Source organism: Melanerpes formicivorus, unplaced genomic scaffold, assembly GCF_026170545.1.
Source record: "Melanerpes formicivorus ecotype bairdi unplaced genomic scaffold, bMelFor1.0.p_v2 SCAF_118, whole genome shotgun sequence".
Taxonomy (NCBI): domain Eukaryota; kingdom Metazoa; phylum Chordata; class Aves; order Piciformes; family Picidae; genus Melanerpes; species Melanerpes formicivorus.
In genome coordinates, this window is record NW_027142470.1 from 433,228 (window position 1) to 456,719 (window position 23,492).

The 23,492-nt window shown below is 51.4% G+C and overlaps 1 protein-coding gene across 1 annotated transcript in view; it reads right to left on the reverse strand.

Annotated features, from left to right (window-relative positions):
• LAPTM5 (lysosomal protein transmembrane 5) overlaps positions 1 to 14,742 on the reverse strand; it is a 35,403-nt gene extending 20,661 nt beyond the window's left edge. The window contains exons 1-2 of the mRNA XM_068167472.1: positions 14,559 to 14,742; positions 6,076 to 6,169 (exon numbers count right to left, since the gene is read on the reverse strand). Coding sequence (XP_068023573.1) covers positions 6,076 to 6,169; positions 14,559 to 14,645 — 181 coding nt within the window. The 5' untranslated portion in view covers positions 14,646 to 14,742. The remainder of the gene's footprint in view (positions 1 to 6,075; positions 6,170 to 14,558) is intronic.
• Positions 14,743 to 23,492: the final 8,750 nt, after the last annotated feature.

Below are 23,492 nucleotides of genomic sequence, written 5' to 3' on the forward strand. Positions count from 1 at the left end.
TCCCACTTTAATGGTCCCTCTAAGGGGGAGTTCAGGAGTGATACCCTACAGAAAGAATTGTGTATGTGGTGCCCAGTGAGAGGACAAGAGGCAATGGGCACAAACTGCAAATGGGCCCTGGGGAGGTCACACCTGGAATACTCTGTCCAGTTTGCGGCTCCCCAGGTCAGGAGAGACAGAGACCTGCTGGAGAGAGTCCAAGAGAGAGCCAGGAGGATGTGTAGGGACCTTGAGCATCCTTCTTGTGAAGAGAGACTGAGAAACCTGGGGCTCTTTTGTCTTGAGAAGACTGAGAGGGGATCTGATCAATGATTCTGGTGGCTCCAGTGGCAGCTCTGACTCTGCTAGCAAAGAGTGCACTTGATGTAATTCCCATGCCTTATACAAAAGATGGTTTAGCTTCCCTTACTCTCTTGTCAAGAATTAGCAACTCAAGTGAGGCTCCTCTAGAAAGGAGACTTGCTGATGAGGAATCTTTAGTCTGAAAAGGAGCTCTGACCAGCACTTTCTTGCCTGAGAATGAGAAGCTTCTTCCTTTCTGAGGCTCAAAGGGGAAAAACCTTTGAGGAGGCTGCATCCCTCAAAGAGGCAGAAATAGCTTCTCTCAAGAGAGGGAGCAGCACCACAGGAGCTGCTGCTGCACATGGAGGTGTCAGACGTTCAAGACCTAGCGGAGTGATCAAAAGAATCCAACCCCTCCCTAACCTACATCAGGAGAAGAGAGTTTTGAGGGCACAAAGCAAGGAAACAGCTTTCACTCATGACCTGATGACACCATGAAATCAAGGCTCTGTTTACCACCAAGTAAAGAGAATTGAAACACAGAAGAGGAAGAAGTCTTAGGAAATAGCAAAGAGGGGAAAAAAAAAAGACAACAGAAAGGCCAAATCCAGCAAACCCAGAGAGGACAATGGAGAAAGAGCCTCCCTGCAGAAGAGGCTGCTCACAGCTCTGCAGCTCGCAAAGGTCGTGGGAAGAGCCTGAGCTTCAGGGCAGAAAACCAAGCCCAGAAGCAGGAAAGCAGGGACCAGGCTGTGATCAGGTGCACCAAGAACCAAAGATGAACACGAGGACAGCATAAAACTCAAAACAGACCCAGAGCTCAACAAAGACCAGGCTCAGCCTTTGTAGGAGCAGCCACAAAAGGAGGCAGCCCCAGGGCCGCTGAAGCCAGCACTGCCTGAAGCCATTTCCCCTGCTCTGCCTCCCGGATCCGACCATCACAAGCTTGCCCCGGAGAGGATTCATCTCTTCAGCACGGTGCCTCCTCAGATTCAAGACAGCTGCCTTTGCCTGCCTCTTTCTACATGCTCTCATGCTCCAGCTCTCCCAGGCTCACTAACTAATTGGGCAACTTGTTGCCTCTGTGGGCTAATTGCCGGCAGAACCCAGCTGAATATTCCAAGTGGAACCTACATCAAAAAACCCAAAACGAACAAAAGGAACCAAAAGAAGCAAATAACAAAGAAACAAAAAGCCACAAGCCTACAGACACAAAGGGGTGGGGAAACAGAAGAGAAATCAAGAGAAAACAACTTTCCAGGCCCTGGCTGCCTGCTGCTTGCTCACTGTCGTGCTTGCTGCTGGCAGCTCTGTGCCAGGGGGGGTTTAGGACCAATATGTCTGATGCCAGAAACTGGAGATTTGACTTCAGTGAAGTGGTAGGACAAGAGGAGATGGCCTGAAACTGTGCCAGGGGAGGCTTGGGTTGGAGATGAGGAAAAATGTCTTTGCTGCAAGAGTGGTCAGGGGTTGGCACAGGCTGCTCAGGGAGGTGGTGGAGTCCCCATCCCTGGAGGGGTTCAAGAAAGGTCGTGGCACTTGGGGACAGGGTTTGATGGCCCATGGTGGTGTTGGGTTGAAGGTTGGACTGGATGATCTTAGAGGACATTTCCAACCAAAATAATTCTTTGACTGTATGAAATCTTGAGGGAGTTCTGCTTCCTTGCAAAGGACTCCTGCCTGGATATTTTTTCCCCTACTGCATCACGTGAGAAGCATTTCCCCCTAAACCTTGTTTATATTCTTGGGCCATGACTAGAGCTTTAGCATTACATATTCTGAGATGTGCTTTAAGCTGGCAGGCCCTACAAATAGAGCAGCAGATGCTGAGGGCATCGAGAGAACCTCTCCCCAAACTGTCCTCCAACTCTTCCATCTGGGTTCTGAAGTCAAATTGAACTTTCTGTGCTGCTCTGCTGCGTTGCTTCCTTGCTAGCTGCTGAAAATAGAAAGGCTGCACCCTGTTTATTCCAGCCAGAATCAGCAAACACAGTCTCCCAAGCAGAGCCCTTTGAAATGCTTGGGAAGAGAAGCCAAGTGGAAGTGCTGGGGATTTCATTAGAGGACGCTCCTCCTTGTGTAGGAGGCAGGGGGAGAAGGAGGGGGAGGGGGAAGACTTTGCATTGTGCGAGATGGGGATGGGGGGGTGCGGGTAAAAACGGGGCCAATTTCACTCGGAACGGTTCTATCCTTAAAGAAAACCCTTTGGAGTTGTGAGGAGTGCAGGGCTTGCTTAGAAAGCATAGGGATGGATTCATATGGAAATGAGTTGAAAAGACCCAACAACTGTCTCAAGGCTTTTGTGTCTTTGTCTTGCAAGAACATTTTACTGAGGTGTTTGAAGCAAAGTAAAAATGCTTGGCCTTGGATCCTCTTCCTGCAAAAAAAAAAGGGATGAAAAACAGCTGTCATTTTTGCACAGGATCATTCAATCACAGAGTCATTTGGGCTGGAAAAGCCCTTTCAGCTCACCCAGTCCAACCAGACTCTAATTCTACCAAGGCTGGAGCTAAGCCATGGCCCTCAGCACCACATCTCTGCCTCTTGGAAATACCTCCAGGGATGGGGATTCAGCTACTTCCCTGGGCAGCCTGTGCCAGGCACTGGACAGATGGGCAGAGTCCAGTGGGATGGCATTCAACAAGTCCAAGTGCCAGGTGCTGCACTTTGGCCAAGGCAACTGCATGCAGAGCTACAGGCTGGGGTCAGAGTGGCTGAGAGCTGCCAAATAGAGAGGGACCTGGGGGTGCTGATCGACAGCTGCCTGAACATGAGCCAGCAGTGTGCCCAGGTGGCCAAGAAGGCCAATGGCATCCTGGCCTGCATCAGGAATAGTGTGGCCAGCAGGAGCAGGGAGGTCATTGTGCCCCTGTACTCGGCATTGGCTAGGCCACACCTTGAGTCCTGTGTCCAGTTCTGGGCTCCTCAGTTTAAGAAGGACATTGAGACACTTGAACGTATCCAGAGAAGGGCAACAAGGCTGGGGAGAGGCCTTGAGCACAGCCCTGTGAGGAGAGGCTGAGGGAGCTGGGGTTGTTTAGCCTGGAGAAGAGGAGGCTCAGGGGTGACCTCATTGCCCTCTACAACTACCTGAAAGGAGGTTGTAGCCAGGAAGGGGTTGGTCTCTTCTCCCAGGCAAGCAGCACCAGAACAAGGGGACACAGTCTCAAGCTGTGCCAGGGGAGGTTTAAACTCGAGGTGAGGAGAAAGTTCTTCACTGAGAGAGCCATTGGTCATTGGAATGTGCTGCCCAGGGAGGTGGTGGAGTCCCCATCCCCTGGAGGTGTTCAAGAGGGGATTGGATGTGGCACTTGGTGCCATGGTCTAGTCATGAGGTCTGTGGTGACAGGTTGGACTCTATCCTCGAGGTCTCTTCCAACCTTGGTGATACTGTGAGACTGTGACACTGTGATTGCAAATCCATGACTATCTGTGGGGAAGCATTCTGATCTGCAAGCATCACACTCAGTTTTCAGCAGCTCAGATCACAGCATTCTAAACCATCAGGGGGAAAAGAAAATGTAAATATTTCCATCTATTGTCCCTGCCTGAGTTGAGGGACATCCAAACAAGACACAAGGAGACATAACAAAACCCAACCCACTCCAACCCAACAAATCAAACCCAACCCAAACAAATCAAAACCAGCCCAAATGAAACAAAACCAAACAAAATGAGTTGAAACCAAACAACATGAACCAAACCAAAACAAGACAAGACAATAAAAAAACCACAATCCCCCCTCAAAGGGAAGAAGACCTCAGGGTCACTCTTCCATCCTGTTCTTCAGGGTTTCATCTGTAAAATTCAAACTAGAGTTCTGCCTTGCAGAAATGGAAACCTGGATTTTCCCACCTGTGTTGTGCTGATCCCAGCCAGCCTGGAAACAGCTGGGGTTGAGAGGGGGTTTGGTGCCTTCCATGGTGCCCTAATGGGAAAGCTCTGCAGAGAGCATTTTCCAGAGCAGTCATGATGCACACTGGGTGTTGGGTTGAGTCACAGCTGCAGAGGAACCTCTGTGCTGGAGGCTAAGCAAAGTAGCCTCCAACCTACCAGACTGGACTCCTCTGGAAGCAATGCCCCATGTGAAAGCTGTGACCCATGCCAGCAGACTTTGCTTGGTGTCTTTTTAGCAAGACTCCCCCAAACTCCCATTTCCTGCTCCCTGTTGATGCCTTTCCTTGGTGGATCACAGTGGTGCTCCCTAAAAGCCAGCTGAGCTCTTTGAAAAGCCAGCTGTTAGCCATGACTTCACTCAGACAGGGACTGTGCCTGCCCTGGTGCTTTCCACTGCATCTGACTCCTACCCTGGAGACAACTTGAGAACTGCTATGGTTGGAAAAGTCTTTCATGGTCATCAAGGGAGTTTGGGGGGGTGCAGGAATCTGCTGCACTTGGTTTCCTCTCCCTCTACTTCCATGGGTCAATCTGTGTCTGCTGGCAGCCTGGGGAAGGACACACTGGGTAAGCAGAGAACAGGCAAGTCCATGCTGCTGTGAGCTGCATTGTTCTCTGACTGAGCCTTCTCCTTCAGGAGAGACAGCACAGGGCAGGGGAGCCTGGTTTCTATCCCTCTGCACAAAGCTGAGCAGGGTTATCTCAGCTTGTGGTTTTAGACTGAGCAGTGACTAAGAGAAGGGAAAAGCACCCTGCTGTTGTTGCTTCCAAAAAGCTTCATGCAGAAGTTGTCTGGTTAAGTAATATTTGAGGTTTGGGGAGTTCTTTTCTTTTAAATGACCCCCCCATCCCCCCCAAGATCTCTGCCAGGTCTCTGAAAGCTCAGCTGGATCCTTCCAAGCTCAGGCTGTAGGAATTCAATCAACCATGATGAATGTGATGTTTGTGGGCTAGGAAACAGCCTGGCTGCTTCTCCCAGACAATCAATGTTCTGCCAAAACCACCAAGGGTTGGGAAATTCTGGGGATGGGGAGCCAAAGGGACAGGGGAAAGGGACATAAGCTGGTGTGGCTCCCTGAATTGCCTTCACCTGTGAGCTAGGAGACCCCTGGATGAAGAGAAGAGGATGGGTCCATGGCATAGAGGGCAGGGTATTGGTGGCAATGTCAGGTAGCCCACATGCTCATGGGATGTAGTGTGAGGCTGTGATTTCTCTCCAGTGCCCAGGGTCACTGGACTAAGTCCATTGAGGAGCTGGTCAGACACTTCAGTCCTTCCCTGGAAAATGCCCTACCTGTAAAAGGTGTCAACAGTGTGTGTGAGGCTGAGATGAGCTACAGCTGGTGAAAGGGAAGAGCAAGGGAAACCAGGACTGTCAGATTAATGCAAAGTGAATTGCAGAGGGAATGGGAAGGCTGAAGGAGCACGAGGTACAGGAGAGCCTGGGCTGTGGGCCTGACCCACTGAAATAAAGACAACTGCTGGGGGCACCACACTGCTCTCCAAAAAGCCAAACCAGCCATGGCCTAACCCCAAATCCAAACCTTTGGAGCCTGCACTGTCTCTGAGTCTGAGCTTTTGGCTCATCTGCTCTGAATAAGTAATTGGCCATTGACCATTGGAATGTGCTGGCCAGGGAGGTGGTGGAGTCCCCATCCCTGGAGGTGTTCAAAAAAGGCTTGGATGTGGCACTTGGAGCCATGGTTTAGTTGTCAGAAGGTGTTAGGTATTAGGTAATAGGTTGGACTTGGTGATCTGTGAGGTCTTTTCCAAGCTGCTTGATTCTATGATTCTATGAATATCAGTTTCCAGTTTTCTCTAGGGATCAGTGCAAGACCTTGGGCTCCATCTCAAAGCCCAGACCCTTGCTGCTTTTCCAGCATTCCAGTGACTTACCAATTCTGTAGTAATCCTTGTCCAGGTCTTTGCAAAAGCCTTTCCCACCTGCCACCTCCAGGGAGTACTCAATCAGCAGCAGGACGCTCATAACCTAGGAGAACAAAAGCAAAAAGCACAATTCAGGGGGCCCTGGGCCAGCTTCTTATCAGCTGATCTGCTTCCAGGGAGCCATACAACGGCCACAGCCCTAACTGCAGGGTGGGTCTCCTATGGGTTTTCTATGACTGAGACAGTCAGAGAATCACAGAATTGTCAGGGTTGGAAGAGACCTCAAGGATCAGCCAGTTCCAACCCCCCTGCCATGGGCAGGGACACCTCACACTACAGCAGGTTGCTCACATCCAGCCTGGCTCCAAAATCCTCCAGGGATGAGGCTTCCACCACCTCCCTGGGTGACCTGTGCCACATAGAAGGAAATATGGAGGCAAAAGTTATCAGTTTCTTGATGGCTTGGGTTTAAACTGACTTTTTATTTTTCTGCTGGCTTCAGAAGGAGGATGGAGAAATGACAAGAGTTAATGAGTTCCACTGCAATACTACTTTTCTTTTTGGAGCCAGAAAGCCCTGGCTTTATGTTTGGAAATTGCCTTTTGCTTTGCAATTGAGCTAAATGCAGCACTGGTATTTTACAGCACGAAGGGAGACACACAGAGAATAAAGGTTTCTCTGCAGGCCTGGTTATCCAACTTCATTGACAGAAAAAAATATCAGCTCTTTCTCTCAGTGTACTTGAGGAAAAAAAAAGAAGAAACTAATCTCCAAATGTGCCTTTTTTCCCATTGAACCAAAATGATTTCCTTCTTCAAGTTTCTGAGCTGAACTAGCAACCCCCCTCCTCCGCCAGGCTCCAGGGTCCATTCCCTCCTGAGCTGGAGCGAGGGCTAGATTTGTGGTGCTGAACTTCTGTATCCAAACAGTGATGATCTGCAGTGAAAAGTAAATAAATCAATCTCTAGCCCCCAGGCTGAGGAAAAAGCTCTGTTGGATGTGGGGCACTGGGCAGTCAGGTGCTGCAGAAGGCCTCTGTAATGCTGGGGATGTCAGACAGCAGGTCCAGGGCATTACCCTGTGAGTGAAGGCAGGAAATAGAATAAAATAGAGTAGAGTAGAGTAGAGTAGAGTAGAGTAGAGTAGAGTAGAGTAGAGTAGAATAGAATAGAATAGAATAGAATAGAATAGAATAGAATAGAATAGAATAGAATAGAATAGAATAGAATGGAATAGGAATAGGAATAGGAATAGGAATAGGAATAGGAATAGGAATAGGAATAGGAATAGGAATAGGAATAGGAATAGAATAAACCAGGTGGGAAGAGACCTTCGAGATCATCAAATCCAACCTATCATCCAACACCACCTAATCAACTAAACCATGGCACCACGCACCCCATCCAGTCTCTTCTTAAACAATGATGGTGACTCCACCACCTCCCTGGGCAGCCCATTCCAATGTGCAATCATTCTCTCTGTGTAGAATTTCTTCCTAACCTCCAGCCTAAACCTCCCCTGGCACAGCTTGAGACTGTGTCCTCTTGTTCTGGTGCTGGTTGCCTGTTAGAAGAGACCAACCTCTGCCTGTCTACAGGCCACAAGAGTGGCCACAAGAACCCACACCACATCCCTGCTGGAGACAAGCCTCCCCCTGCCAGTGTGTGAGCTGCAGGCAGCTCATGCCAAGGGAACCAAACCTCCTGTGGATCCGAGGTCAAGAAGTCCAAGGCCACAAGAGAGCATCAGTCCTTGCCCACACTGCTGTCAGAGCACAGAACACCTCTTGGGCTAAAGGTCTACCTGATGCCCTTTACTGCTCCTTCTGGACCTTACTGACAGTCTCAGCACCATGTAGTGAGATGGCACATTTGTGACTGCACCAGGCCCTTCATCTTGCTCAGCACTTTCTTCCTTCTCCTCTTCTCCAGCTGTTGCTGTCCTCTCTCTTCCTTGGCATGTCTTTAGTTCCCTCTGCACTTTTAGGTTGTGGCAGGCTGGAGCAGAGCATGGGCTGCCAGGCCTGGACCTGCAGCTGCACATACTGAGAGCAGCATGGTGTGTGCTGAAGTGGACTGCAGGGTGGGTGGCTGGAGGAGGACCCTGCTGCCACATTCCCCAAGGGTGCAGGAAGCTCTCTGACCTCTCTGCTGCTGTGCAAACAGCTGCTGCAGCTTCTCTGCCTGAGCTTTATCTCTGTCAAAGGAATCACTGGATGTTAGAGGTTGGAAGGGACCTCCAGAGATCATCCAGTCCAGGCTGCCAGGGACAGGAGCCACCAGCAAAAGTGCCACCAACAAGGAAGATGTTGGCATGCAGGGGGGGAATGAGAGAAGCTGTTTTCTCTGGACTGCTCAGCCTCTGGCTGTGAGTCATCTGAACTCCAGGCTGATGCAGAAAGCAAGTCTGTATCTGTCACCAAGATTAACACCAGCTGGGGCAGAGCTGGCTCCACAGGAGCTGCAGCAGCCTTGCACTGCAACAGCCACTTCGAGAGTGATGCAGGCAAGGAGGAACCAGCCCTGGTGTGGTCTGTGCTCATGCCTGCAAGCACACCACACCAGGCTCTGCAAGCCAAGCCAGCAGCTGCAGGAGACGAGGCAAACCTGGTAGTGAGCAGAGGAGAGAGTATTTGGTGCCTTTTGCAAAGGCCAGATGGGATTCAGACAGAGCCCAGGCAGAGTAATGTGGAGTCAGAAGTGCTAGGGCTGACACTGCAAGCAAACAAATCGAGGAGGCATGGGAGGAAAGGCTTTGCCCTGCCCCAGGAATGGGGAAGTGTGGCTGGGAGGGATGGCCTGCAGCAGGGACAGGAACTGAACCCAGATTCTCCAACTGTCACTCTGTTTGCTGCTGAAGACATAGAAACTGGTTTCAAAACCAAATTCATGGCACCTGTGCCATAAGCTGCAAGTGCAGCTTCCAGAAGAGCTGTAGCACATCCCCCACAGCCCTTTGCTTCTGGTCTGAGTGTCCACCAAGCCATGGTCTTGCTGTGGTGGGGCCTGGGACTCTGTCTCCCACTATGAGCCTTCCCTTTGGATTTGCAGTACTAGAGTACTCCAGCTGGACTGCATCCAAAGCAGGGATAGCAGCAGGACAGGGAGGGGATTCTGCCCCTCTGCTCAGCTTTCATGAGACCCCCACCTGGAGTCCTGCATCCAGTTCTGGTGCCCCTGGCACAAGAAGGACCTGGAACTGTTGGAGCAGGTCCAGAGGAGGCCATGGAGATGATCAGAGAGCTGGAGAACCTCCACTATGGGGACAGGCTGAGGGAGCTGGGGCTGTCCAGCCTGGAAAAGAGAAGGCTCCAGCTTAAAAGGGTTCTGTTAAATGAAAGCCTGAGCCAAATGGGTGACCTGAGCCCTAAATAACCAAATAACCAATTTCATTCCTGAAAAACAAGTCAGTGAAAGCAGGACACCAAATCCCAAATACTCCTATAAAAGATGGGCTTACAAGCAGAGCAGAGCCAGAGGCTAAACCTCAGCATGAAGAACCATCTCTAGTATCTATCAGAGAGGGGCACAGCAGAGAAAAAGAGGCCCTGGTTTCCTTTCTGGTGGAGAAGTGAGTCACACAGCCAGACCAACTGCAGTCACACAAAAGAAGCATTATCAGACAGAAAACCCAAGCCCAGCCTGAAAGATCAGGGAGAAGATTTTAAAGGGAAAGTTGGTTTAAACTTCCCATGACTGAGCCACTGAGCAGCAGTGAGATAAAGCAGACAAGGATCTGTGGCTCTTCTCCTTGGCTCTCCAACACCAGTGCTGTGTGAGGCCCAGGCTATCTCCCCAGCACATGGCTTTGGCTTTGGCACGCTGCTGCCTGCCCTGGGACAGTCATCTCCTTTATGCACAGAGAAAACAGACCTGCAAGGTGATGGAGCCCCTACAGGGGGCTGCTCACCTCGACTGGAGAAGAAGGCAGAGGAAGATTGCTGTGGAGACTGCCCAGCAGCTCCTTGCTGCAGAGGGATATCTGCATCCTCACTCCAGATTCACCCCTCAGAGAATCACAGAATCATTTTGGGTGGAAGAGACCTTTTAAGATCATTGAGTCCAACCACACTCTAACTCTGCCAAGGCTGGTGCTAAACCATGTTCCTCAGCATCACATCTCTGCCTCTCTGAAACCCCTCCAGGGATGGGGATCCAACCACCTTCCTGGGCAGCCTGTGCCAAGCTTTGAGAACCTCTCAGTGAAAAAGTTTCTTTTAATGTCCCACCAAAACCTCCCTTGGTGCCACTTCCTCTCCAGAAGAAACCAAAAGGTTCCTCTTTGAGCCAGAGAGGACTGCTCAGCTGAGCACCCAGTTCTCTTTCTTACTGCTGTGAAACAACAGGAGAGAGGAAGGCTCCAAACAGGAAACTCAATTCACAGCTTGCTCAGTGTGCTGCAGTCTCCCAAACCCTCCACCAGCCCTTCTGAATTGACAAGCTGCTTGTGATAGAATGGATGTGATGGATTGAAGTTCGAGGACAGGAGATTCAGACTGGAGATTAGGAAGAAATTCTTTCCAGTGAGGGTGGGGAGACACTGGCACAGGTTGCCCTGGGAGGCTGTGGCTGCCTCCTCCCTGGAGGTGTTCAAGGCCAGGTTGGATGAGGCCTTGAGCAACCTGGGCTGGTTGAGAGGTGTCCCTGCTCGTGGCAGGTGGGTTAGCACTGGATGGTCCAATCTACATCTCCACTCCTCTAGCTTGGATCCATTCCCCCTAGTCCTATCACTACCCAACACCCTAAAGAGGCCCTCACCAGCTCTGTCCCCTCCTCATTCCCCTCATCTCCTTCCCTGTTTGTCTGAGAATTCCCATGATTTATTTCAACTGCCTATGGAGAGATCAGCAGTGAGACAGATCTAATTTATAGGAGGACAAGACACCACCACAAAGCCTGAGTGCTTGTGTTTGATGGCATCACCATCACCCAGCATCACTATGATTCATCACTGGGACCCACAGCAATAATTTACACTGAGCACTGATGTAGCAAATCACCCAAGGCACTGCTGAGTTATAAATGCCCTCTTCTGCTCCCCTCCCTCTGCCCAGCTGGAGCTACATGATCAAAAAGGTGGAGAAGAGGTAGGGAAAAAAATGTGGTTGCTGTTCTGTGTTGGCTCTTAAAAACAAGACCAGCTCTGAGAATCAAACTCTTTCCCAAAGGGTTCTGTGTAGAAGAAATCCACTGAGATAACAGAGTAGGTACAGGCACAGAATCACACAATGGTCAGGGCTAGAAGGGACCTGTATCCAGTCCAACCCCCTTGCCAGAGCAGGCACAGAGGTACCTGCAGGCTGTGGTGGTATTCCAACCCCCATGGCAGGAGGGTTGGAACTGGATTGTCCTTGAGGTCCCTTCCAACCCTGACAATTCTATGATTTCACATGGTCACAGAATCACAGAAATATTTAGGCTGCAAAACACCTTTAAGATCCCCAAGTCCACTCCTGTGCTCCTCAGCAGCACATTTGCACAGCTTTGAAACCCCTCCAGGGATGGAGACTCCAGCACTGCCCTGAGCAGTGTGTTCCAGGACTTGACAACCCTTCTGGGAAAGAAATTGCTCCTCGTGTCCAACCTAAACCTCCCCTGATGCAGTTTGAGGCCATTTCCTCTCATCCTTTCACTTGCTACTTGGGAGAACAGCCCAACCCTCACCTTGCAGTGGGAATGAAGCTCTCCCTGTCAGTCAGCAGCACCAAAAGGTGCTGTCTCTCCCCCATCACACACCAGTGCCAATCAGGGGTGTGCTGTTTGTGGCACCACTGTGAAAGACTTCTAAGAAAAACAGACCTCAGTTCAAAGCCTTTGCTGACTTCTGAGAAAGACAAAAGAGGCTTTTTTTTTGGGGGGGGGTATGATTCACTCTCCCAGCTAGGGAAAAAAATAATAGTCTCTTTTCTGTACATCTGCTTCACCACTGATAACAGCCAGCTCATGTGACATGGTGTGCCCCCAGCTCTCTGCAGAACATGTCTTGTGGTTCTCTGCCTGGTGTTTGTTTGCCACCTTTGCACAGACCTTCACTTTTTGCCAGCTCCTCTTTAGATCCTGGCTCCTCTTCAAATCTTGGGGAGGGACTTTGTAGGCTGTCAGGGAGTGACAGGACTGGGAGGGATGGAGCACAACTAGAAGAGGGCAAATTCAGACTGGATGTTAGGAAGAAGTTGTTCCCCATGAGGGTGGTGAGAGCCTGGCACAGGTTGCCCAGGGAGGTGGTGGAAGCCTCATCCCTGGAGTTTTTTGCTGGATGTGAGCAACCTGCTGTAGTGTGAGGTGTCCCTGCCCATGGCAGGGGGTTGGAACTGGCTGATCCTTGAGGTCCCTTCCAACCCCAACAATTCCATGATTCTATTCTTCCTACCAGGGCCTCATTTCTAAGCAGTCTGTGGCCACCCTTCTTGGATGCCTGCAGGTGTAATTGGTTGTCAGAAATTGCTTGAGTTCTGCTGCAAACTCTCAGCTTGGATATGCTTCCATTTTGAATTACTTCTTTTTTTCTTCCTGTCTAGGGGTTAAAAGAATTCACAAGAGAAAGAGAGATTTCTGCTTCTTTAAAGCAGTGAGATTATAACCTTTGAACTTGTGGCAAAAATCTTTGAGGTCTCTTCCAACCTTGGTGATGCTGTGAAAAAAAGGAGTAGCCTGCTCAGGGTATCATCTAGAGGGTCAAAAAGCAGAAGGGAAAAGGGGAAATAAAAGCTAGAAAATGGCATAATTCCTTTAACCTATCCCAGAATGGTTTTGAGGTCCTCAAATGAGTGAAATATGGCATGGAAATGCCACTACAGCACCTGGCTCTCAAGTAGCGTCAGGGGAAAGATGTTGCCAGTTGCAGTGCATGAGCCTTCTCTCCCAGAGGAGAGGAGAGGTTCAGGTTGGATGTTAGGAAAGATTTCTTCCCAGCAAGGGTTCTCAGGCACAGGAATGTGCTGGCCTGGGAGGTGGTGGAGTCAGCATCCCTGGAGGTGCTGAAAAGGGGCAGAGATGTGGTGCTGAGGGACGTGGTTTTGTGGTAGTGGCTTAACATCAGATTGGGAGCTCTGGGTGAGTGGTTGGACTGGATGACCTCAAAGGTCTCTTCCAACCTCAGCAGTTTTCTGGTTGGGTGATAGAGAGTAGACTCAAGTTTCTCTGCTGTCCTGCTCTGGGCTGGCATAGGAGGGGCACAGGGAGGTGCAGAGGTGCTGGGCTGTGCCCATGAGCAGCCACTCCTCTCACTCATTGCCTCCTCCAACCCATGGTGCTGCTGACTCCTGGGTGCTTATAAAACCCTGTTCTTCACTGAGTGCTTTCTCTTTACTTCCCCAGCTAGGAAGGTATCTAAGCTGACCTCCAGATTTCCTTGCCTTTCACTCCTGAGTTGAATCCTCCACAATGTATGCAGGCATGACCTGATGGAAGTCAAACCCTTTAAGCCAGACCCTGCTCTCCTGGCTTTGTGTGAGGGAGTTTTTTGTGTGCAGTGGGGATTTGCTCAGGCAGCTTGGATTGCTCCTGCTGCTCCAGGAAAGCAGGCTGGTGCTGCAGGAGGACCATGGCAAATCCTTCCCATGGCACAGCTGCCATCCTCAGCATGTGGATGCAGGTTGCAGCTCCTCTCACTTCACTTCTATGCCAGGAGCAGGTTGAGAGCCCCTATTAACCATTATCACCCTGCAGGCTCCCAACCCATGACTGTGCACACCCAGTGCCACAGATGGGAGGGTTTCAAATGACTGCCATGCAAGAAACCACATCCTCACAGTGACCTGAAGACAGCTGAAAGCACCTCTGTACAGCCTGATGGCATGGAAGAAACATCCCTCCAGGCTCTGCCACCTCTGCTCGCTGCCATCTGTGCCCACCCCTGAGCAGTGACCCCAGCTGCATGGCAGCTGACCACAGCCACTGAGCCAAACAGAAACCAGAACACTGCATCCAGTGTCCAGCTGGGTGCAGAAGGAGAAACAAGGCAGCTTTGCCCACCCACCCTTTGCTCTCCTGGAGCTCAGATGCCTCCTTCCTCCAGTGACCCACAGTTCTCCCATGGTTTCCACTGCCAGTGTGTTGCCTGGTTCCTAACCAGCAGGTCCAGGTAGCTCTGCTGAGCCCTGTCCAAGCTACACAATTCTGCACTGGTAAAAGCTCCTGCACTAAGCTGCAGAGGGAAAACAGGAAGCAGAGTGAATGTCCATGAGATCCAGTTGGTAAAACCAGGGGAAAAGACAGTTAAAACCCCCTCCCAGTTCCTTGTGCCTGCTTCCTCCCCCTTCTCCCCCATCTCCCTCCCTTCTTCCTCTGCCACCTTCTCCTCTTTTCCCCATCTCTCTTTTCTCCATCTCTCTCTTCTCCATCTCTCTCAAATCATTGGATTGTTCCTTTTGGGAAGACAAAGAAGCCACCAGTCAGGACACCTTCTGACCAGCACTGATGACTCCTTCTGCAAACCTCCTGCACTTCCCTCGTCTCCCTCTCCCTGTCCCCGCTTCCAATCCTGGCACTTACCATGTGGAAGATCCCTAAAGCAATAGTGGCTGTCTTGAGGTTGAAGAAGCAGCACCTGGGGGGCTCGGTGGGGGCCTGGGCAGTCATTTTCTGCTCCCCCTGCACCGCCTGGAGTTGAGGAGGTTGAGTTTGCAGCAGCAACCGCCCCACTGCAGAGCCAAGCGAGCAGTGCAGCTCCACTTCCTTCCTGGTCTCTAAATGTGTTAAGTCATCTACAAAGTCACATGAGGTCTTTGATTTCTCAATAATAAAGCTAGGAAAGGGAGGGAAAAAAATGGTGGTGCTTTTCTATGAGATCTTTAACTGCTTGCACATCCCAGATGGAGAATGCAAAGCGCAAGGGCTGCTGCTGTGGGCAGCTGGTGGCCAGCAAATGGGGGGGTGCTGGGAGAGAGAGAGAGATCTGAAGCAGGGTGCTGCTTTGTCCTACACACACAAAGTCATCAGAAACAAAAGCAGGGGGCCAAGAATTTCACCTTTCACTTGCTCTGCTGTTTTTGCAGCGAAGCAGCCAAGTTCCTCAGTTGGAAGCAGCTTGCTCCTTGCCAGCAAAGTCACGGTTCCTTTGGAAGTGCCTCTGGGAGCTGATGCTTGAGCAGCCCTGGGCTCTGGGACCAGAGGGATGGAGGGAAGTCAAAGGGTCAGGGTTGTTGGCTGAGAGATCTGTATATTTGCTCCAAGCTGCTGGGACAGCTGATGGGATTTATATTAGAGAGCTTCTGGAGAGGAAAAGCAGCAGAGCTATCTGAACCTGGTGACTGAGCCACTGTGCAGGACCCCAGATGGTCTGCTCCTCCCTGAACTTAGGACATTGTGCTCTTCAGACCCTGGCATAGGTTGCCCAGGAAGGTTGTGGATGTCCCCTCCTTGGAGGTGCTTGAGGCCAGGCTGGATGAGCCCTTGAGCAACCTGAGCTGGTGTGAGGTGTCCCTGCCCGTGGCAGGGGGGTTGGAACTGGATGATCTTTAAGGTCCCTTCCGACCCAGCCCACTCTGTGACTCTATGAATTTATTTATGGACATTCTCATTAGAAACATTTTTTTTCCTTTTCATTTCCCCTGAGGGACAAAAAAAATGATGCTTGTGTTTGGGAGCAGAGCCCAGCCCTCACCTCACTGCAGACTCCTCTCAGGGAGCTGTAGAGAGCAAGGAGGTCTCCCCTCCGTCTCCTCTTCTCCAGGTTAAACACCCCCAGCTCCCTCAGCTGCTCCTCCCCAGCCCTGTTCTCCAGACCCTTCCCCAGCTTTGTTGCCCTGCTCTGGACCTGCTCCAGCCTCTCAATGTCCTTCTTGGAGTGAGAAGCCCAAAACTGAACCCAGGATTTGATCTGTGGCCTCTCCAGTGCTGAGTACAAGAGCACAATCCCTGCCCTGCTCCTGCTGGCCACACTATTCCTGATCCACTGCACCTACTGAGTTTGTTGGTTTGTGCTTCCAGGAGCATTCCTAAGCCAGCATCACCTCAGGGCCCTACAGCTCTCAGGCAGAGGCTTTTCTTGATTGTTCTTACACAACTAAATGCACCAATTCCAGCTCAAAGCCAGGAAACAGCTGCCCTGCTGCCCTCCAAAGCTGTGCAGAGGGCTGCACCTCCAGCTGTGTCAGGGGAGGTGTCCTGGAAAGCTTCAGTCTGGCTGAGTGGCTGCTCCCAAATGCCATGGAAGCTCCATGTGACCTGAGTTTCAGAGAAAGTCAGGAAAGGCAGGGCAGTGAGAGTATGAAATAGAAGTAGCTGAATGGCCCTGGAGACACTGTGTCTGAGGCAGGGTCAGCTTCACACTCCAATCACATGGCTCAGAAAAGCTTGGCCAAGGTCTTTATGCTCAGGGTTCCCCTCCAGAGCCAGGGATCTCTGCAGCACAAAGGCATTGCAGGGGCAGTGCTGTTGGGTTGTGTGCATGTTCCCATGGTTTTCTTTGGGATCTCACCAAATCTGACAGCTTATGACTTCAGTCCCAGGTTTTGAAGTCACATGGTTGTCTCTTTCTTCTTTTTCTGGGGGGGAGGGAAGACTCTTGAAGCCCAGAAAGCAAATCACATCCTGGGCTGCAGCAAGGGAAGCACAGCCAGCAGGGAGAGGGAGGTGATTCTCCCCCTGCTCTCCACTCTGCTGAGACCGTACCTGAAGCACTGTGTCCAGTTCTGGAGCCTCTGTGCCAGGAAGGATCTGGAGGTGCTGGAAGGGGTCCAGAGAAGGGCTCTGAGGATGAGCAGAGGGCTGGAGCTGCACTGGTGAGGCAACACCTTGAGTACTGTGTCCAGTTCTGGGCCCCTCCGTTTAAGAAGGACATTGAGGCTCATGAACGTGTCCAGAGAAGGGCAATGAGGCTGGGGAGGGGTCTGGAGCACAGCCCTGTGAGGAGAGGCTGAGGGAGCTGGGGTTGCTTAGCCTGGAGAAGAGGAGGCTCAGGGGAGACCCTTCCTGCTCTCTCCAACTCCCTGAAGGGAGGTTGTAGCCAGGTGGGGGTTGGTCTCCTCTCCCAGGCAAGCAGCACCAGAACAAGAGGACACAGTCTCAAGCTGCACCAGGAGAAGTTTAGGCTGGAGCTGAGGAGAAAGTTCTTCCCAGAAAGAGTTGTTAGCCATTGGAATGTGCTGCCCAGGGAGGTGGTGCAGTCCCCATCCCTGGAGGTGTTCAAGAGGGGATTGGATGTGGCACTTGGTGCCGTGGTTTAGTAGTCAGGAGGTGTTGGGTGACAGGTTGGACTTGATGATCTTTGAGGTCTCTTCCAACCTTATTGATTCTATGATTCCATGATTCTTTTGTTATTTGCAGAGGTAAAGACTTTGTTATGGATTATCACATTGCTGAAGGGTTTGGGCTGATACCCACCCCACACACACCCCAAAATATGCTCTCCTCTTTGCTTTACAGCCATATCTTTCTATCAACCTCTCTTTGCATGTGACAGGAAATATTTTCAGAGCTCTTTAACCACTGAGGAGGTTCTTCCTCCTCTGCTTCGAGTGGCATTGCTGCAGGGGTTGCTGTTTTGGGAGGTTTTGTGGGTTTTGCCTTTTAAAGCAAAACCTAAGAATGGCCACATCTGCTGGAAAGCCTTTGGTGGGTGAATATGACTGTGAGAGATTCAGTGCACCATCAGCCTCCCCTGGTGCTTTCATTCCATGGAATCAGAGAGCTGTAGAGTGCACTGGGTTGGAAGGGACCCTCAGAGGCCATTTGGTCCCCTGCAGTCAGCAGGGACACCCCCAACTTGAGCCGGTTGCTTAGAGCCCCATCAGGTCTGAGCTTGAATGTCTCCAAGGATGGAGCCTTGAGCTTGAATATCTCCAAGGATGGAGCCTCCATCACCTCCCTGAGCAACCTGTTGCAGTGTTCCACTACCCTCCAAGTAAAGGAATTCTTTCTAGTGTCCAGTCTACATCCCCCAGTTTTAGGTGAGATTAAGGCTTGTCCGGGGGTCAGGACCTTCCTGTCTAGTCTGAGCTGTGCACTGACCTCCCCATTACCTAGGACAGAGGCATTGCTGCTGCTTTCCCCCTCACCTGCCCTGTGTTATGAGTAGATCAGAGCAGGACCACACTCTGCCCTCTACTTCTGCTTTGCAGCCCACGCCCTGCCCACAGCCTCAGTGATATTCATAGCTGTGAGAAAACTTTGCCTTCCTGTGGTCATGCCTCCAGTTGAATGAGTGCAAAAGCCCTAATATTAGTCCCCAAGCCTAAAAATGGCATTCCCCAGGGTTGACTGCTCTATGGCATGTGCATCTGCACAGTGGCAGCCTGCACTGAGCACAGCACCAGATGGCCACCAACCCTCCAGGGCTCCAGAGATGCTCAATGCTAAGGCAGCAGACACCTACAGCACCACTACTTTAAGTCTGGTCCAGGAGGATGCAGCAAGAAAGCTCTGCTAGAGATCCAGTTTGTAGTGGCAGCATCAGCTCTTCAGGTGACACAGCTCTGCTTCCCTAATCAACATCACCCAGAAGAGCAAAGCAACTCTGGAAGGGCAGAAGCTCCGCCTCTGGAGATGGGGAGAGAGAGGCAGATTAGCCTGAATATTCTCTCTGACAGGAGAGTTTACTTTTCCCCTTCTCCAGACATGCACCAGTACAGATTAGGGGCTGACCTGCTGGAAAGCAGCTCCATGGAGAAGGACCTTGGAGTCCTGGTATCCATGGGCCAGCAATGTGCCCTTGTGCCCAAGAGGGACAATGGTGTCCTAGGGTGTATTAGGAAGAGTGTGGTCAGAAGGTCTAGGAAGATTCTCCTCCCTCTCCACTCTGCCCTAGTGAGGCCACATCTGGAGTAGTGTGTCCAGTTCTGAGCTCCCCAGATCAGGGGGGAGAGGGATCTACTAGAGAGAGTTCGATGGAGGCTATGAGCATGATGAAGGGCCTGGAAGATCTGTGTGAGGAGAAAAGGCTGAGAGCTCTGGGGCTGTTGAGCCTGGAGAAGAGCAGCCCCAGAGGGGATCTGATCCATGGTTACAAACACCTGAAGGGTGGGGGGCAAGAAGAAGGGTCCAGGCTCTTTGCAGTGGTGTCCTGTGATAGGTTAAGGAGCAATAAATACAAACTGGAACCCAGGAAGTTCAACCTCAACAGGAGGAAAAAATTATCTTTGGTGGGAGGGTGCTGGAGGCCTGGAGCAGGCTGCCCAGAGAGGTTGTGGAGTCTCCTGCTCTGCAGACTTTCAAGGCCCATCTGGGTGTGTTCCTGCATGACCTGCCCTGGGTGATCCTGCTTTGACAGGGGGTGGGACTGGATGATCTCCAGAGGTCCCTTCCAACCATCTGTGATTCTGAGATCAGGTGGAGAATGGAAGGAATGAGATACAAATGATGCCAGGGGGTCTAATGAACCTCAGTCTAGGTTTAGACTAAATCCTACCACGTTGGGGGTCACTTTTGAACCAAATGACTTGTGATTAATGATTGGTAATATTGTGACAGCAGTGCTGGTTGTGACCATTATGCAGGGTGATTTTAGCCTAAAAATGAGCTGCTTTTAGCACAATTTTCAGCAGAGCCTCTAACTACCATTAAAAACCATAGTGCAGGCTCAAAGACTCTCTGGTGGCTCCGTAGCGTGGCATGAAATGGGAATCTCTTCACCCACAGGTAAAGCACAAAGGGAGTGAAGGCAGCAGAAGTGGCAAGCCCTGCATCTCTCAGCAGCCCCGGGGCAGCCAGGGCTACACCAAACCACAAGAATATCTGGAGCATCATTGGGGAAATAGGCTTAAAGATAATATTTTCTTCTGCAGATGGACCTGTTTAAGCCTCTTTCATTGCCCAGAGCAGTTGCAAGCACAGCCTTTGCTTTCCCTTCTCCACATGAAACATATTTTCTTTGGGGGCTGCCTCCCCTCAGTGCCATTTTGTGGGTCCAGCTGAGCGAAGGGGCAGGAGGATCAAGCATTTCCTGCTCAAATGAAAAGCTGGTTCATAATCTGAACCTGACTTTGCTTGAAAAGTCTACTTCTTGCCTCTGCAATCCCCCCCACCCCTCTCCTTTTAGAGGCAGACAGAGGCTTGCTTGTGTGTTGGGAGCATACCGAACCCAAACTTAGCTCCCAACGTGTAAAAACAAATAGAAAGTGTGGCCCAGGCTGGGCCATTGGCTGCAGGTAGTCCTGACTGCCACTGCATAGTTGGCTGACAGCATTATCCTGAGTGGCCCCTTTCAGTGAGCTGCATACCAGGCTCTGCAGACACCCAGGCCATTGCTGGAGGAGCAGTGTTGCAGGAAGTCAGACTGCTCACAGGAACACAGCCTTGTATTTTCCGAGGGGTTGTGGCTGTGGATTTATGTGCTTTGCAGAGCCTTGCCCCTGATTCCTGCCTGGAAGCAATCCCAGGTGGGACCTCTCATGGAATCCTGCAATCATTAAGGTTGGAAAAGGCCTCTAAGATCATCCAGTCCAAGCATCAACCCAACGTCACCATGGCCACTAAACCATGTCCTGAAGTGCCATGGCTGCACCCTCTCATTGGAAGGGTCTTGGTCCTTCAGTTCAGTTCCCAGCCTGCTGCTGTCAGAAAGCATCTCCCATCAAGGTATCTCAGAATCAGAGAATTGTCAGGGTTGGAAGGGACCTCAAGGATCAGCCAGTTCCAACCCTCTTGCCATGGCCAGGGACACCTCACACTACAGCAGGTTGCTCACAGCCACAGCCAGCCTGGCTGCAAAAACCTCCACACCTCCCTGGGCAACCTGTGCCAGTTTCTCACCACCCTCATGGGGAACAACTTCTTCCTCACATCCAATCTCAATCTACCCACTTCTAGTTTTGTTCAATCCCCCCCAGTCCTATCACTCCCTGACACCCTCAAAAGTCCCTCCCCAGCTTTCTTGTAGTCATCTTCAGATATTGAAAGGCCACAATGAGGTCTCCTCAGAGCCTTCCCTTCTCCAGGCTGAATAACCCCAACTCTTTCAGCTGCTCCTCACCAGCCTTGTTCTCCAGACCCTTCCCCAGCCTTGCTGCCCTCCTCTGGACCTGCTCCAGCCCCTCCATGTGCTTGTACCAGAGTCACACTGGACTGTAGGACAATTAACTCAGAGCTGCCCACTGTCCCACGCTGCTCAGCGGCTGTGAACGCAGCCATGCAGCCCCTGCCTCAGCTCAGACCTTGTGAACCACAGGCACTGTTCTGCATAAGGACCATGAGGGAGGAAGTGAGAATCTGAAAGCGAGAGGCCAGGTTAGGAGGACAAAGCTTTTAGTCTAAAAAGCCTGTGCTGACCTCACAGAGGAGGAAACAAAGTACAAGGCAATTCAGAAGCTTTTCCCAGAGGAGCAACCAGCCTGCAACAGACCTGACTTGTACTCAGGCTTCCTGCACACAAACCTCCAACACCCTCCCAGTTTCCATGCAGCCCTCAGCCCACTTAGCCCTGAGTCTGGCCCAGGCCGGTTGGAAATGTTTCTTCTGTCCTTCCTAATTGGCCTTTTCCAAAGCATTGCTGCATGGATTTGCACTTCAGAAGCAGCCAAACAACAATGTGAAAGCCTTAATGAGAGACCTGCTGCATGCCAGCAGAGCAATCAATCTCCAGCAGAGGCTGGCACTGGGTCTGCTGCCACCGATTCCTGCTGCAAACCAGTTGGGCTCAGGCATCTGCTGCTGCCAGGGAAGAGGGAGATTGGTTAAGTGGCTGACAAATGGCTTCTGCTGGTGGAGTCTGCTAATGAAGCTGGAGGCACATCCCTTTCAAAGCTGTTCACAAAAGGAGGTTTGAAAAAGTGCAGCTAGGAGGATGTGGAACTGTTGTAGTAGGTACTGAGGAGGCCATGAAGATGATCAGAGGGCTGGAGCACCTCTGCTATGGGGGGCAGGATGAGAGACTTGGGGCTGTTCAGCCTGGAGAAGAGAAGGATCCAGGGAGACCTCAGAGCAGCCTTGCAGTACCTGAAGGGGCTCCAGGAGAGCTGGGGAGGGACTTTGGACAAGGGCTGGGAGTGCCAGGATGAGGGACAATGGCTTTGAGCTGGGAGAGAGGAGATTGAGAGTAAAGATGAGGAAGATATTCTTTCCAGGGAGGGTGGTAAAACACTGCAATAGGTTGCCCAGGGAGGCTGTGGATGTCCTCTCCCTGGAGGTGTTCCAGGCCTGCTTGGAGGTGTCCCTGGTCATGGCAGGGGGTTGGAACTGGACTATCTTTAAGGTCTATCCCCACCCAACCCATTCTGTGATTCTCTGATCTTGGAGAGCACGGCTGGGAGCACTACAAAATCCTATCACCCCTGGTCCAATCAGAGCAGACCCTGCTCAAAAGTCTGTCCCCAGCTCTCCTGTGGCCCCTTCAGGTACTGGAAGGCTGCTCTAAGGTCTCCCTGGAGCCTTCTTTTCTGCAGGCTGAACAGCTCCAACTCTTACAGCCAGTTCCCATAGGAGAAGCTCTCCAGCTTTCTGATCATCTTCCTGACCTGCTCTGGACCCTATCCAGCTGTCCCATGTCCTTCTTGTGTTGGGGGTCCCAGAACCAGACCCAGTACTCCAGGTGAGGTCTCATGAGAGCAGAGCAGACCTGCCAACCATGCTGACCTGTCTCTCCCAGCTCTCCAGCCCATGCCTGCTTCACACAAGCCCTCCTTCAGCCCAGGCACAAGATGCTTCCCACCTGCCAGCTTGCTGGCCCTGACCATAACACTCAGTGGAAGGAATCTGCACGTGTCAGATGTTATTAGTTCCTCAGAAAACTGGAAAACCCTCCCCACAGCCCTGTGTAGCTGGAAGCTCTCTAAGGGCTCAGCTCAGGAGACAAAACTCTTCATTTTGCTCAGGCTGAGTGACAAGAGCAATGTATTCATTAAGCTGACTTTCCTCCACCAGCTCATTATGCTTTGCTGCCTATGCTGATGTGTGTTTTGCCACTTGCCCCTTTCCTTTTGTATCACCAGAGGGTTGTGCTGCCATCCAGGCAGACTTGGACAGGCTGGGAGCTGGGCAGGGAGAAAATTGATGAAGTTCAACAAGGGCAAGGGGAGAGTCTTGCACCTGGGAAGGAACAGCTCCATGCACCAGGATAGGTTGGGGACTGACCTGCTGGAGAGCAGTGAAGGGGAAAGGGACCTGGGGGTCCTGGTGGGTTGAAGGATGACCATGAGCCAGCAGTGTGCTCTGGTGGCCAGGAAGGCCAATGCCACTCTGGAGTGGATTAGAAAGGCTGTGACCAGTAGGTCGAGAGAGGTTCTCCTTCCCCTCTATACTGCACTGATGAGGCTGCATCTGGAATATTGTGTCCAGGTCTGGGGCCCTCAGTTCAAGACAGTGAGCTGCTTGAGAGACTCCAGCAAAGAGCCACAAGGATAATGAAGGGAGTGGAACATCTTCTGTACAAGGAGAGACTGAGGGAGCTGAGGGCTCTTTAGCTTAGAGGAGAGGAGACTGAGAGGTGACCTCATTGCTGTTGCTAAAGCTGTGCAGGATGAGTGCCCAGAGGCTGGAGCCAGGCTCTGCTGG